This window comes from Thunnus albacares, chromosome 16 (genome assembly GCF_914725855.1).
Source record: "Thunnus albacares chromosome 16, fThuAlb1.1, whole genome shotgun sequence".
NCBI lineage: Eukaryota > Metazoa > Chordata > Actinopteri > Scombriformes > Scombridae > Thunnus > Thunnus albacares.
Genome location: NC_058121.1, coordinates 4,095,768 through 4,110,407, shown reverse-complemented (window position 1 = coordinate 4,110,407; position 14,640 = coordinate 4,095,768). Strand labels below are relative to the sequence as shown.

The following is a 14,640-nucleotide window of genomic DNA, read 5'->3' as shown; positions in this document are numbered from 1 at the left end:
CCCCTTCACCGGAGACCTCAAGAACTGTACTGTGGGGCCTGTGGATATGACCAGGAAATCTTTTGTAATGTATGACATAAATGAAGATATCACCACAGGTCAAGATCATCATATATCATATATATCATACATTTTTAATAAATGAGAATGTCCCACAGAGAAGTGGTTCGATTAAGCATAAAAACTGTACTTGAGGAAGCTCCAAACAAAAACACACAAGCAGTCTTTAAATCGTTTTAAATGTACTCTTTCTCATCTTTCTCATCATTGTAATCTCTTTATTTATAGAAACCGTCACTTACAGCATGTGACATTAAGACAATAACAGAAAACACTTAAGCATCATAATGAAATAAAGATAACATAGCAGATGGCAGAAAGGCTATGGAATGACCTCATTAAAAATTTAGGACAGCCTGGCATGGAGGGAGAACCCCTATGGTGAAAATCAAAGTCAATGTGTGTCTTTGTTTTGGCCTCTAGTTCTTCTGGCGGGCAGGCTGTGATGCGGGGTGTAGTTCCTGACACTAGATGGCGGTAATGCGCTTGAAGCAGGATATCAACCACGTTACCACCAACGAAGAAGAGAAACAACCAATGTTGTCTTCCGTCGGATCCTCGCGTGGACATACAGCAGCGTGACTGCCCATGTTGTTAGCAGAAACACGAAGAAAGACACAAAAATGACGCAGTTAGACGGTATAACGTAAGTTTGACAGTTATTTATTTCTTTTTAACGATGACTTTGGTTGATTTTCATTATTAACGTTCAGTATAAACCACTTAATGTCGAGTAAGGGTTGAGCAGGTATCAGTTAAACACGCATGTGACGTTAACTGATAATCAGTTATTAACTCATAATTAAGACAGATCAATAATCAAGTGACAGTAGCATCAAATACTAACTGCACAGTTCACATTAATCCCAGTGATATGCTGTGTGAAGTTATGTGCTGTGTGAAGAGGTGATGCTGACTTTCCCTCAGTATGATGAATGCAGACTGAAATACCAGGGGAGGAATAGTACAGCAAATATTATGATATAAATGCGTTAAGGATGGATATGTTACTTGTTTCTGGCCACTTTATATAGGCCTGTACTGTAGTGTCTGGTAACTTTTTTGACAATTAAGGGAGAAAAGTGTGACCTCTCTAACTAACATGGGAATGTTATTACCCATTAACTTGCTGTTTATTTAGTTTTTGAAATGGCAAACAAAGTGAGATATTTCCATGAAGTTACTGAAGCCTAAAATCATGTGTTAAAGTGTCATTTGTTAAAATGGTTCATTTAGCTTAAAGGACAGGTTCATAATGTTCCAGGTCTGTTTTAAAACAACAGTCAGGAGTCCAAATGAACAGTGAAACATGTTTTTCTTGCTGTAATCATTCCTCCTGTTCATACTGACCATTAGAAGATCCCTTCATAATGACCTTACAATGTAAGTGATGGGGGACAAAATCCACAGTCCTCCTTCTGTACAAAAATGTACGTAAAAGTTTATCTGAAGCTAATATGAAGCTTCAGTCGTCCAAATGAGTCAAATCAAGTAGATATCTTTCAACGTTACAGTCTTTTTAGTGCCAAAGTCCCTCTTTTTGTTACTATACTTCCACCGCAGCTCAACAAGGAAACACAAAGAGGGAATTTGATGCTAGTCGAGAACAACAGTTCTATACAATTTAAAATGAAAAATTAAAAGTTAAACATTAAAAGTGAAATGTTCCTCACACATGTGAATGTATAACATCCAATATTGATATGTTATCAGTGACAATTAATGATCAAAATTGGGATTCATCTCCTGTGAATTTCTCAATAAATAATTCAGTTTATCATTTCAGCACTATTATGACCTTAGGGGAGGATTTACTTCAACACCAGCTGGTTAATCACTTTCTCTCTAGCACAGTAAACTACAGCACTAACCACAGTTGCTTTATATTGAATATCAAGTATTTTAGTTGTCTAGCAAAGGGTGGAAATCATTTGCTATTGTTAGATTAGAGGAGAAGTCATGTTTCATCTTTCATAGGGTCTCAGCATGATAAGGCACATAAAACCTCCTGAGAATTGCCATGTTTGCCATATTTAAAACAGGATATTATTTAAGTCCTGACAGCCTCTTTTTTGGACTTTTTCATTTGATGCAGCAGTGATCAGTACTGGCTGTGTCCCATCTTTTCCTGTCTTTGTTTGTGTCCTCAGAAAACCCAAGACAAAACGCTCCAAGCGCTTCTTGGAGAGCAGAGCACCCAAGCTGAGTGAGGATGGAAAGAGCACTATGATTATGAAAGGAGGGAACACCAGTCAAACCATCACCCAGGCCCTGAAGGACATAGTAAGTAACCTGACAACGCACTCACTGACGAAGACCTTCAAGACACGAGATATGTCACACAGATATGGATTGGTTTTAGTAGGATTTACTCCACATCACACTGTGAACTTCAGTTCCAGTCGTAGTTCTTTTGATTAGCAAAGTTATTTTATAGCGCTTATATTATTCCAATATGAGTTTAAAAAGTTGTTTTTGTCATTGTGATGTAAAGAAATCAGTTAAATGAAGCATTCATCAGAATAATAGAGAGACAACTTTTGTAAATATGTGAATCTGCTCTGGAATGTGAGTTAACAGTTGTTCATCCACAGTTAACAGGACACTTTTACACCTGAGTTCAATGGTTCCTCTTTTAAATTAGCACCACACAACTTAGTAGGTTCGATGGCAGAGAACAATAGCTGTTATTACCCAGTAAACTTCCCACTGCGTGAACCTAAATGTATTTCTTGTTCATAAAGATGTGACAGACTGAGTGTCCCTGGCATTATCCATGTAACTATGTAATTACGAATATGTAGTTACATCTGTCATTTGGAAATAACAATAGAATATTTTACTGTTGTGACTGAGTTGAACTTGCTTCATGATACTAGTTAGCTTGAGAGGTGTGACCTGGTTTTGTCATGCAGTCTAAATGAAGAACTTGAAGAAATCTGTTAAAGGCTTGTGTGTTTTTTGGACCCATTGTAAAGTTGACTCCAACAGAGCGACAACAATGAATATATTAGTTTAACCTATTGACATGATGGCTAAAACTAAACAAAACCCAGGTTGTGAAATACTAGAATTTACCGCTGTGGTTGTCATATATCCATGTGTCATCTAGAGAGAAACCAAAAGCCTGGCCAGTATTTTTCAATAGAAGAGGAGACTGTAAGAACTGTGTAGAACCTGTAACTAAGCCTAATTATCAAACTTGGACTTAAGCTGTGATTTAAAACAATGACTCACAAGTGTGTTTGTGAATTCAAATGAAAAATCTCTTTCTTGCAGTATTCCCTGAAAAAACCCAATGCAGTACTGTACAAGAAGTAAGTGATTTTATATCTCAATAAATTACAAAAAATGTTTTGGTTTCTCTTTCCAAATGAGTTCACAGTTAAAAGCATTTTAAATGCTACTTCATGTCATTATAAGTTAATTTCAGTGCTTATGTTATGTGTATTACATATGTCTAATGATTTTCTGGTGTCAGAAAACATCTTGAGTCATCTGCAGTGGATAAAATCTGGATTTGCTTTTTAGGAAGAACATCACTCGGCCGTTTGAGGACTCAACATCACTGGTTAGTTTACCCAGAATACCCAAACACCTCATTACAACAGTTACATATCTTTACACATTTTCCAGGTTTATCACTCTGCATTTTAACTCTTTACCAGGAATTTTTCTCCAAGAAGACAGACTGCTCGCTGTTTCTGTTCGGCTCCCACAACAAGAAACGACCCAACAACCTCATATTTGGTAAAATTTACTCACTCGCTTGTAAAAGAAACTTGCCTTTAGAGACCAGTTAATATCCAATTTCTACACCTATTTTCACCAGGATGTAAATTATTTTAAAAAAGTCAAACATTTCTTGATTGTCTCTTATATGCCTCATGTTTTTGAATTTTATTGAGGGGATTTCTTGAGGTTTGCCCAAAAATGTTAAGCATATGTTCTATTTTCTAAGTATTTTTTATTGTATCAAGAATATTACCCAATAACAGCACACTCTCGCCATAATAATTTTAAACACTGATCTGTAAACCTCCAGTAAAAAAAAGTTGTTGTGTAAGAAAATGTTTGATTCAGTGTTGAAAGATCCTGGAAAAATCCCCTTGACTGTTAGTGAATCACGCTTTCCCACAGTTTTGAACAACCAGAGGCTAAATCATGTGTGTGATTGTTTCCTTTGGTTTATTTGCAGGCCGTTTGTTTGACTTCCATGTGCTCGATATGATTGAACTTGGAATTGAGAAGTATGTCTCCCTGAGTGATATTAAGGTAACGGTTGCAGTTATTCAATAATTGTCTGTGTTCTGTCTGTCCACTCAAGGGAAATTTGATTTACACTGTTATATACCGACAGTGTAAAGGGTTAGTTGATTATAATTGGCGAGAGCGAGGTGATGGGTCCTTGCAAACTTTAACTTCAAAGTTCTGCAGCACTTCTCCATATCCAGTTCCTCCATCACGTCACTGGGGTCCAGAAGGGTTCCCAGGCCTAGGAGGAGCATTAACGTGCCCTCTACCAATCCTGAAGGAAAAGTGATAGTGTGTCTAAATTGTCGAATAAAGTGTCCTGACAACCTTCATTTAACAGCCTGATTCTGGGAAGATGTGTACAGTCACTGCACCCAGCTGCCAAGAAATAGTTTCAGGACTCGACTCGCCCTAAAGCCACAAGTAGTTGTTTTTACATTTCTTTTTATGTATGAGAATAAAACAAATGAGAAACACAAGTTAGTCAGTAAGCTGTGGTGGTGTTGGTGTTTTGTTTTTCACTTCTCCCTGCCTCCAGTCTTTATGCTAAGCTAGGCTAACTACACCCTGACTTCAGCTCTGTACTGAACGCACACACATGAGATTGATGTCAATCTTCTCCTCTCACTTTCAGAAAGAAAGCAAATAAGCATATTTTCCAAAATATTGAATTAGTCCTTTTAATGTGATTTTTATATAAAAGTTTAATTTAATTTTAGTGAAGCTCTACTGGAGCACAAAACTACAAGCTGAGTGTGTGATAACAGACTGTTCACGGCTCTCTAAACAAGACACATAACAGTAACCAGGAAATGCATATTTTCATAACTATGCAACTATAATAGACATACAAAGCAATTAGATAAGAAGACTGCAAGTTCAGATACACTAAACCAACACAACAGACTGAATCACGTGTTTTACCATGACAACCAAACCAGCCTGACCAGGTAAAGCTAGGCAGATCCTTTTTTTAAGTTTGTTTAAAGTACTTTTTCACTGAGGTGTGAGTGTGTGTGTGTTGGCTTAAGACGCAGCTCAGTATGTCCAACAATGGGATCCAAACACAAGTGACTTTGTTTCATACTCAAGAAAGGAAAAGACATCAGTTGCTTCCAATATTTTTGAACAAATATTTTTCTGCCCTGTGAAACATCCCATAATTGTTATATTATACAGTTTCTCTGAAATACAATCCCTGTTAAAATGTAATTTTTGTTTTTCTATCGCAGGCAAGCAAATGTCCCGAGGGGACCAAACCAATGCTGGTGTTTGCAGGCGAGGCTTTCGATTTAGACAACGAGCACAAACGTCTGAAGAGTCTGCTCATAGGTACGCACTCACCAGACTCTGTGAAGGTGTCACATCTGTTTTGTTGTTGTCTGTTAATAATGGTCGTTGTCTGCTTCTCAGACTTCTTCAGGGGTCCCACTGTGTCTGCAGTACGTCTGGCAGGGTTAGAACATGTTCTGCACTTCACTGCCCTGGATGGGAAAATATTCATGCGTAGCTACAGGTACTGAAATGAAAATGGTTTTCAAAACCACTGATCACAGTGACAAAGCAAGAACAGAGATTCTTTTCTTAGATTACACATTTTTTCTTAAAAACTTGAAGTTGTTGTTGAATTTTATATACCAGATAAATCCTGTAGCCCTCCTGTCCTGTGCACATGCTATGACATATTTTCATGCCGTCTCTCTCACGACTGACACATTGATGTGATGTGATTTCGCAGGTGTCTGTTGAAGAAGTCTGGGTGCCGGACGCCGAGAATCGAGCTGGAGGAGATCGGGCCCTCGTTTGACTTTGTCTTAAGAAGAACACATCTGGCTTCAGATGACTTGTACAAGTTAGCTCACAAACAGCCCAAGGCTCTGAAGGTAAATGTCACCTGGATCGAATTGTTGGACATCTTTCCTGACACTTTAAAGGGTTTTTTTGATGGGAAGTAGGAATTTAATTAAATTTAAAGGCACATGTATTAAGTATAATTAAGTATAATTATGGATAACTAACATTAATAGAGACTTCAATGCCTTGAAAGATCACAAACTACACATGATTTTTTTTTCTTTCCTGCTGTGTTCAAACATCTGAGCACCTGACAGCCATTATTTTTAAAAAATATTCTTTTATAGCTATGCTAACGGCCCCATGAGGCCGCACCGCTCATTACACACTAGAAAACAATCTGGTTGGATGGATGAAAAATGGAAAGACAACTTTGTAATTCTTTGATCTTTTCCACTCCTGGATTGAAAAATACAAAGTATGGCCTGCAGGTGGCGCCAGAGGAAAGGCCATCATGTTATCTAAACCAACAGGGTTTCTCTTCTGGTCAGGAACCATTTTAGAACATATCAGATTCAACTAGACAGGCTCAGCTCTGCAGTGTCAAACTTGGACAAATTTTAATCAGTCATATCTGTACTTATCTGTCCTTTGAGTTGAATACCAACACAAGCTTTAATCCCTTAAGCTCTACTCAACTGGGGCCTGTCACTACAAACCCACGCTGTGCAGCCAAATATTTTTCAAACCCACTTTATTTTAACATCCAGAGGAGATTCCAAAGTTGCAAAATACCAATAATTTCCTGGGAAATGTGTATACAATGAGGTTGAGGATGGATGATGTCAGTAGTTGGAAAGTTCAATTCCTTAATTCTTCTCTCTGTCACTGTTAACAGCCCAAGAAGAAGAAGAACATTTCCCACGACGTCTTTGGTACCAAGTTCGGCCGCGTGCACATGCAGAAGCAGGATCTGTCCAAACTTCAAACACGCAAGATGAAGGGCCTGAGGAAGAGGAAGGGAGAGGTGGTCGCCGAAGAGCAGGATGGACAGGAACCCAAAGTGGCCAAAGTAGAGAGTTGAGGTCTGAGCCGGGCTCGACTGGACCGCTCTCCACCACCTCTGTGCATACAGACCAATGTCCAGTGTCCATCGTCTTGGTAGTGGACATTCAGCTTGTGTATAAGACTGACGGTGTGCTTTACTGCCAGTGACTGGTCATATGAGTCGCCACCAGACAAACAGGATACAGATCTATTATTCCTTTTCTTTCCTGTCCCACTTCTTCTTTTTTTTTCCATGTGACATTGTCTTGAGTGTCATGAATGTGTCGATTATCTGGTTAGTATTAAAGTCCAACACATGTTATCTATTGGCAGTTGTAGGGGGGGTCATGAAATTAATTTGAATTTCTAAACTACTATATGGGTATTAAATAGCTTTGATTTTTTTTTTGTAAAAGGTGAAATTTCACCTGAAGTATTCGCTTAAATAAAATTCTCTATCAACTGTTTGGGGCTGTTTAATCATTGAATTATTTGAAAGTATTGTGTTCACTGTCATGACTTTGCCTAAGATTCACTTAATTTATCAGTTTTGTTTATTGCCACGGGGCCAGTCACACACATTTCCACTTTACAGTCTTGCTCTCCAGCAAAATTTTAAGCAAAAGAATGATTAAAATGCTACAAAGGTTCACTATCAACTAAACTATTAATGCACCATGTTTCTATGATTAAAACCAAATAGTGCCTGTAACTACACTGGGAGTAGATCAGCTTACAGATGGGTGTTATTTTTATATTTTTTTAAATCTCATTTATGTGAACTTAATCCTGTAAAAGTAGTTCTGGGAATTTGGGATCAGCAGAAAGAGGGTGTGTGTTTTTTTTAGAAACAAGCCAGATGTAATTTCCAAAACACTATACTTTAGAGATTTTACATGAATTTCAGCTTTGTTTCTTTAAATGCTATAAAATGAAATCTGTGTTATGTAATTCAACAGGTAAATGACAAGTAACATTTTAATGTTTTCATATGCAGATATTCTGCAACACTGAAACACCACAAGAGTTAACTGTTTGACAGCTGAGCACACAAGCAAACAATGAACACAAGTTATCCTTAATAGGTGACCCATTCATGTATGCTCGACTACTAAAGAGCAAATGAATCTCTTACAGGTTTCATTAAATGTAGGAAACTGTGTGTAATCATGTTACATATCAACTTAACTTATATCTGGTAAGATTAAAGAATAAGTAAGTAAGATGAACATATGCAATACAAGTATATAAATAAACATACAGACAACATACAAATATATAAATTAACTGATAGAAAGGGACAATGAATAGTAATATGAAGGTGCAACATAATTGAAACAAGTATTATATGAATAGATGAATAAATAATGTAAAACAGTTCAGGGATCAGTAGCATGATTGTCTTATGTTTAGAGTCATTATTACATCATTATATTATTGACAGATGCATTAGTAATTTTTATTTTTTCTTATGAAAGTGATTTATGTGAAATACAGTGGTTGGTTTTGATATTTTTTGTTATTTCTGAAGCAATAGTTGCGGTAATTTTTCCGTTTTTGTGTTTTGTCTTTTGAGCTCCAACCACACTTCATTCACATCTTTCCTACGTTTTCTTTAATTATCTGCTCACTGCACAGATCCATCTGCATGTCTGTCCATCTGCTTGCCTGGCAGTTTCAGTCTATTTTTAGCAGATGGAAAGAGGGAAGTGAAAGCTTTCGTTACAGCAGTAAGAGAGCTTCCAAAAGAAGGGGTGGAGCGTTTAGCCTGAATGTATACACTTTTATTTTATTACTAGACGTGCGAAACGTTTCGTCTGTTAAAGCGATATTATGTCTGTATTCCAACACTTGGTCGTCACGGGTAAATGACAGTTGTCCAATCAGCTGCAGGATGTCCCGGAGCCCCGCCCCTCCGCGCTGTCTATTTATAATACTGCAACAACAGTTTTCTGACAGTTACTGTAGGATTAGATGCTGCATCACCAGCACCATAACAAGACCTACAGCTTCACTTCAATGGATGCCTCCTCACCCTGACCTGAAAGCCTCTGTTTGAATTTTCAGTTTTCTTACCACTGTCAGTGTAGGCTTACATACCTCCAGATTTTTTTTTTTAAAAAACCCACAAAAATTGCTGCTGTGTTTTGACCTTTTAGTATAAAACTGACACAAAAACAATGACAGAAGGGAACAATATGCAGGAGGATGCAGCGGGCAAGGATGAGATGCCCGCCGACGTGCCAGCAGAGGAGAAGCGGTCGGAGGAGGAGGAGGAGAAGAGGGAGAACGGGGACAGCAAAGTGAGCGTCCCGGAGCAAGCTGCAGGAGCGGAGGAGGCCGAGTTTGTGCACCCGGAGGGCGGCTGGGGGTGGGTTGTCATGCTGGCTGCCATGTGGTGTAACGGCTCGGTGTTCGGGATCCAGAACGCCTTCGGTATACTCTTCCTCTCCCTCCTCCGGGAGTTTGGCTCCGAGGACGATGAAGACCTCCGCTTCAAGACAGGTGAGTGTGGCAGGTTAGGGGGAGGGGGGACTTCAGGTCTAGAGGTGTTTAAATTTTACCTAACTGGCCATTAAATTTAGAATGTAATTATTTGAAATTGAGTTATGTAGCTAGCTTGAGTTTGTACTCAGGTATTGTTTCGGAAGAATTATCATTTAACGTGAACAACTGTCAGTTAAGTCCTGTGAACGTCTTTCCTCCGGTGACTCAAGTAAAGTTGAAGAGCAAACGTTTATGATGTCTTGCTCATGGACGTATAACGTTGAATGATTTGTGGCGGGGAATTGAACCAGTGACCTCCGGTAACCAACCACACGCACGCACGCGCACGCACACACATTCACACACACACACACACACACACACACACACACACACACACACACACACACACGTACGTTAACTAATTTTATTCATAAAATCAATTGTATTGCCTTGTTTTATGACATTTTCAACCGAATTAATAAAAGGCTTTTGTCTTTAGCCTACTGTACATACTGTAAGTAAGCTAACCTCAGCTAGCAAGTAATACGACGTCGTTTCCTGGTGAGAGAAGAAAAAAAATGAACGACAGATACTACGGTACTCAAACAAAAGAAACTGCTTAAATTACAGCGTTGTGGGGTTATAAGTGGCGCAATGCTTCTTGACGGCCAGGTAGTGCCATGGTGCTAAATGTGGGGGCAATATTTTTCGGTGAATGTTTCACAGAGTGAAAGCTGACAGCAGTATGTAGTTGCAGCGTGCTTTCAGTGACATGAGGAGAGAAATTTGGTGCGGCGATTAAATTATATATGAACTAACTTCAGATGCGACTCTTTAAAAAGTGCAGTTATTCACCTTCTGCTTCATAGTTGGGAGTAAAGTTGTATCATTAAATGAACCAGCTCTACTGTCTCTGAAGTCCCTGCATTATTTTAGAAGTGACTGTCTACGGTTGAAACAAAAGCCAAAGTAGCTAGGCTACAGCTGAAGCACTCATTACTATAACTATTACATTACTACTACTTATTCCTTGCTGTGCGCCTTTATTTTACTCACTTGCTCATATTACAATATCTCATGTGTCTTTTTAAGATTAAAAAAATTTTGAACTTTATTGATTTTTTTTCTGGTACAGGATATAAATCCTCCACAGCAGATTCTATAACTCAAAATAAACAAACCATACAACAAAACAATACCACAATAAGATTTGTCGACAGCAGTGAATATGAATGATGGAAGTTTCCATTTTTCTCTGTGTTTACATGAAAAGCTTGTTTAAATCATGGAGTGGTTACTACAGATAGAAGATTGGGAGTCAGAGTGAAGGAAAAGGTTGTATATAGTAAATCTCTCTTCCCTCTTTTAGTGTGTGTGTGTATGTGTGTTTGTGTGTGAGAGAGAGAATGAGAGAGAGAGAGAGACAGAGGAAGAGAGATGGTCTAACCCATGAATAATGACCCTTAGTTGTTCCGCTGTGATTGTAACCACCTGTTGACAGTGTAGACGAACATGTAAGAGTAAACTACATGGAAAACCCATCTACCTAAACAAGTGAAGGATACAGTGTGTGTGTGTGGACTAAATGACTGATGAGGGGGGTAAATATGGGTTGTGGTTAGGTAGCAGATTCTACTTTTTCCCATTGTGATTATAAAATGATGTGCATTTCGCTCATTGTATCAATGATATCTTGGGTTTCCGCTTCAGGCTGTCCGCTTGTCATCGGATCACCCAAGACGCATGGTAATGCCAGGTGTAAACAGGGCCATTGAGGCCAATGTTCCCAGAAGAACAGCCATTATTATATGCAACTTTAAAGGGGTACTCCAGCAATTTAATATTGCACTTCCATAAAGAGAACCTGAACTGGAGAATCAAAGAAACACTGGAATCTACCCTTCCTGTAATGCAACTCATTGCATCTTTCCTGGTAAACACACATTTCTATCAAACTCAGTGCCACTAGTTTATTATGACACTTATGCCCACTCTGAGATCGGTTGATGATATCATCAAGGTTATTTTTTCAGACTTTAAAAATACTCCACCACAGCCACATAAGACATTATACAACAGTTTTTTCAGGCTGAAGAGTAAACCGGAACACAGTGCAACTAACTGCAGCGGCTGTACTGTTGTGTCATTTGTCTTCATAGAGCGATATGTGTTGTGATTTGGAGTATCTTAAATCTCCAATGGGTGAGGGATATAAAATAATCTCTGAGACACTATGTTTGATCAAAAGCGGCTGAGCTGCACACAGATGCACCCTAGCTACTTTGTGCTGTGTAAGAATGTAACTCATCGCCCATTTCATGATTTTTTTTGTGTCTTGTTTGTTCTTTGTTCATTGTCTCCAAAATCTAACAAAAGAATCCATCCAAATGCATGTTTTTACGCTTTCATCAAATTTTCAAATCAAATATTATGTTGTTTTTGCTGTGAGAGCTCTGTCTGACACACACACACACACCACCTCTCCTCAATCACCAGAGTTTATTGGCGCTCTGTCTTGATGAGTGATATCTTCCCCCAAGTGAACTCAGACAACTGGACGATGGGAATGTGGGGAGGAGGGAACGACAGCTGGACTCGGCTCGCTTATGCAACTCTCACCAAGGGTTTCACTTCTTTTTCCGTTTTCACAAAGTGATATCAAGGCTCAGGGAACAGCTTTGCATACTAAAGATAACAGCAGTCTAATAACAGAACTCTTGAACGAGATGTAATTCAATATTGAGAGCTATTTCTAATCCAGCTATGGGAGTGTTTATCATGTATCATGTATAACCCATGTGTAGATTTAAATATGAAAATGCCATAATTTATTACAAATAAATCCAAAATAAATGCACAGCATATAATCAGGTAACTTATTACATTGTCAGCAATACAGAGTAGTTGTGATTTAGCCAGGAAACAGAACACAATGTGCCTTTGGAATTGGTTCAAATTCAGCATGTTATGTAATCATTTAGGTATCTCCAAACCTTTGAACTTGGAATTGATTTGGTCTTGACAAGCTCTGTTTTCAGTTTTTCTCAAAACTGCTGTCAAAATCTCCTTAGTTGGTTACCAACATGTTCCTGGTCCAATCAGGTTTGCCAAAAGGCATATTCTGAATACACCCACATGTCCATCCATTTTCTTTACTGCTTATCCTCTAGAGGGTTGCGGGGGAGCTGGAGACAGTCTCAGCTGACATTGGGGCGAGAGGCGGGGTACACCCTGGATAGGTCACCAGTCAATCACATGGCTGACATATAGTATAGAGACAGACAGCCATTCACACTCACATTCACACCTAGGAGCAATTTAGAGTCACTCATTAACCTGAGCTACATGTTTTTGGTCTGTGGGAGGAAGCTGGAGTACCTGGAGAGAACCCTCCAGGTCTGGCCTCAGCCAGCTGGTGGGTTCCAACCGAGAACGCTCTTGCTGTGAGGGCTAACCACCCACCCACATGTGTTCTTACTTATTTAACCTTGATTCCTTTTACTGTTCACCTTGCTGTCTTGGGACTCGGACTGAAGTCTGCAAGTTTTCCTCCACGCATTCTTTTGTGAGGTGTATTAGATGTTGAGGCCACACAGTTCTTTTTCATCGTGAGTTTGACGATTAAGACTAAAAAGTGAACAAAAAAAGTTGAGGGAGAAAGATATTTATCAAAAAGTAAAAGTTTTTTGCCTTGGTTACACACATACTTTCATTATCAACAACATTTTGTTTTTATTTTTCTTTCCTCACTCCTTTTTCATTGCAAGGTTACTATGTTTCCTGTCACGTGGTAATATGGTTTCTCACCGCACAGACAATGGTTGAAAGCAACTTGTTAGCTTTGTAAAAACGTGTCTGCTACAAGAACACTGTTTTGTTCTCTTCTTCTGTAATCTAGTGTAAGAGCTGCATAATTTCCTGCCGTCATCCAGCTGTTATCCCTTATCTAAACCTCTCACATTCTGGCTGTCAATGCCTCATTTTGTCAGAAATGATATTCATAGAGACAGAAGGTCAAGGAGTTTGTCAATGGGGTTGTAATGTTGCAATTTCCTTGATCACTGTACTTGATATGTCATCAGGCGTGTTTCACTTACCTTCTTTGGAAGGTCTGTCAGGTTCTATTTTCTTTACACATGACAGCAGAGTATAAAACGCTTTCACTTCTGTAGCATGAGCTTGCCACTTTGGTATGAAGCTTGGCTGAACACTCATGAGCGTAATGGTACTGTAGCAATAATGGCAATAATGGATCATCAGGGAGTTCTCAATTGTGTGGGTGTGTGTGTAAAGTCTAGATCAGTGATCCCAATACATTATTTTTGTTTTTGACTTTATAATTTCACAGACGTCCTTTAATCCAGTGGAAGTTTATTTGTAGAGGAAACAGGGAACTTTCAGTAAATTTGCGTGCAGTGACATACATTTCTGTAAGTCCAAAGAAAAAACAAATTCATGCAAAATGAGTAGTGAGTACCACCAATATCCCTATGTAATGTAAAGTTTTGATTTCCTGATTTCCTGTTCTCTCGCTCTGCTGATGGCAGTAACAGGGCATTTCCTGCTATGCCTGTTGTTCCTGCACCACTTCACCTCCTGACGCGAGCACACAGTCATTTGTGTGTTTCTTTGCTGAACGTATTCGCCTGTTCCCAGAGAGAACATGAAGTGCTGCTTCAACCAAGACAACCGCTCTATACAGCAGGTCTTCCTGTTGTGAGAGGAGAGGTGACAGGCATTAATGGGCTGGTTGAGTGGTTTTGAAGTTGGGCACCGCTGTAGAGGAAGTGCAGAGGATAGCAAGAGGCAGAGGGAGGGGACGGTCGCCTTGAAGGTCAGGATGAGAGACCAGAAAGACTTGATAAACATCATGAATCATCTTAATGGGGTCCCTTTCCTTCCGACGTTGGTATTTTTGTCTCACTGTGATCAGGAGGAACATATAAATCTAAACTGACAGAACTAAATGAGAGCATAATCAATTATACTTACTGT

General features: G+C 39.0%; 2 protein-coding genes across 2 annotated transcripts in view; both read left to right on the top strand.

Annotated features, from left to right (window-relative positions):
* The first annotated feature begins 580 nt into the window (after positions 1 to 580).
* rpf2 (ribosome production factor 2 homolog) lies at positions 581 to 7,622 on the top strand. The gene is made up of 10 exons (XM_044377263.1): positions 581 to 706; positions 2,211 to 2,343; positions 3,340 to 3,377; positions 3,592 to 3,631; positions 3,729 to 3,810; positions 4,259 to 4,335; positions 5,547 to 5,646; positions 5,728 to 5,830; positions 6,053 to 6,197; positions 7,007 to 7,622. Exons 1-10 carry the CDS (start codon positions 684 to 686, stop codon positions 7,190 to 7,192), a joined length of 927 nt encoding a protein of 308 aa, XP_044233198.1. The 5' UTR covers positions 581 to 683; the 3' UTR covers positions 7,193 to 7,622.
* Positions 7,623 to 9,092: 1,470 nt separating this feature from the next.
* Positions 9,093 to 14,640, top strand: part of slc16a10 (solute carrier family 16 member 10) — a 38,592-nt gene continuing 33,044 nt past the window's right edge. Inside the window, exon 1 of the mRNA XM_044377246.1 lies at positions 9,093 to 9,660. Coding sequence (XP_044233181.1) covers positions 9,336 to 9,660 — 325 coding nt within the window. The 5' untranslated portion in view covers positions 9,093 to 9,335. The remainder of the gene's footprint in view (positions 9,661 to 14,640) is intronic.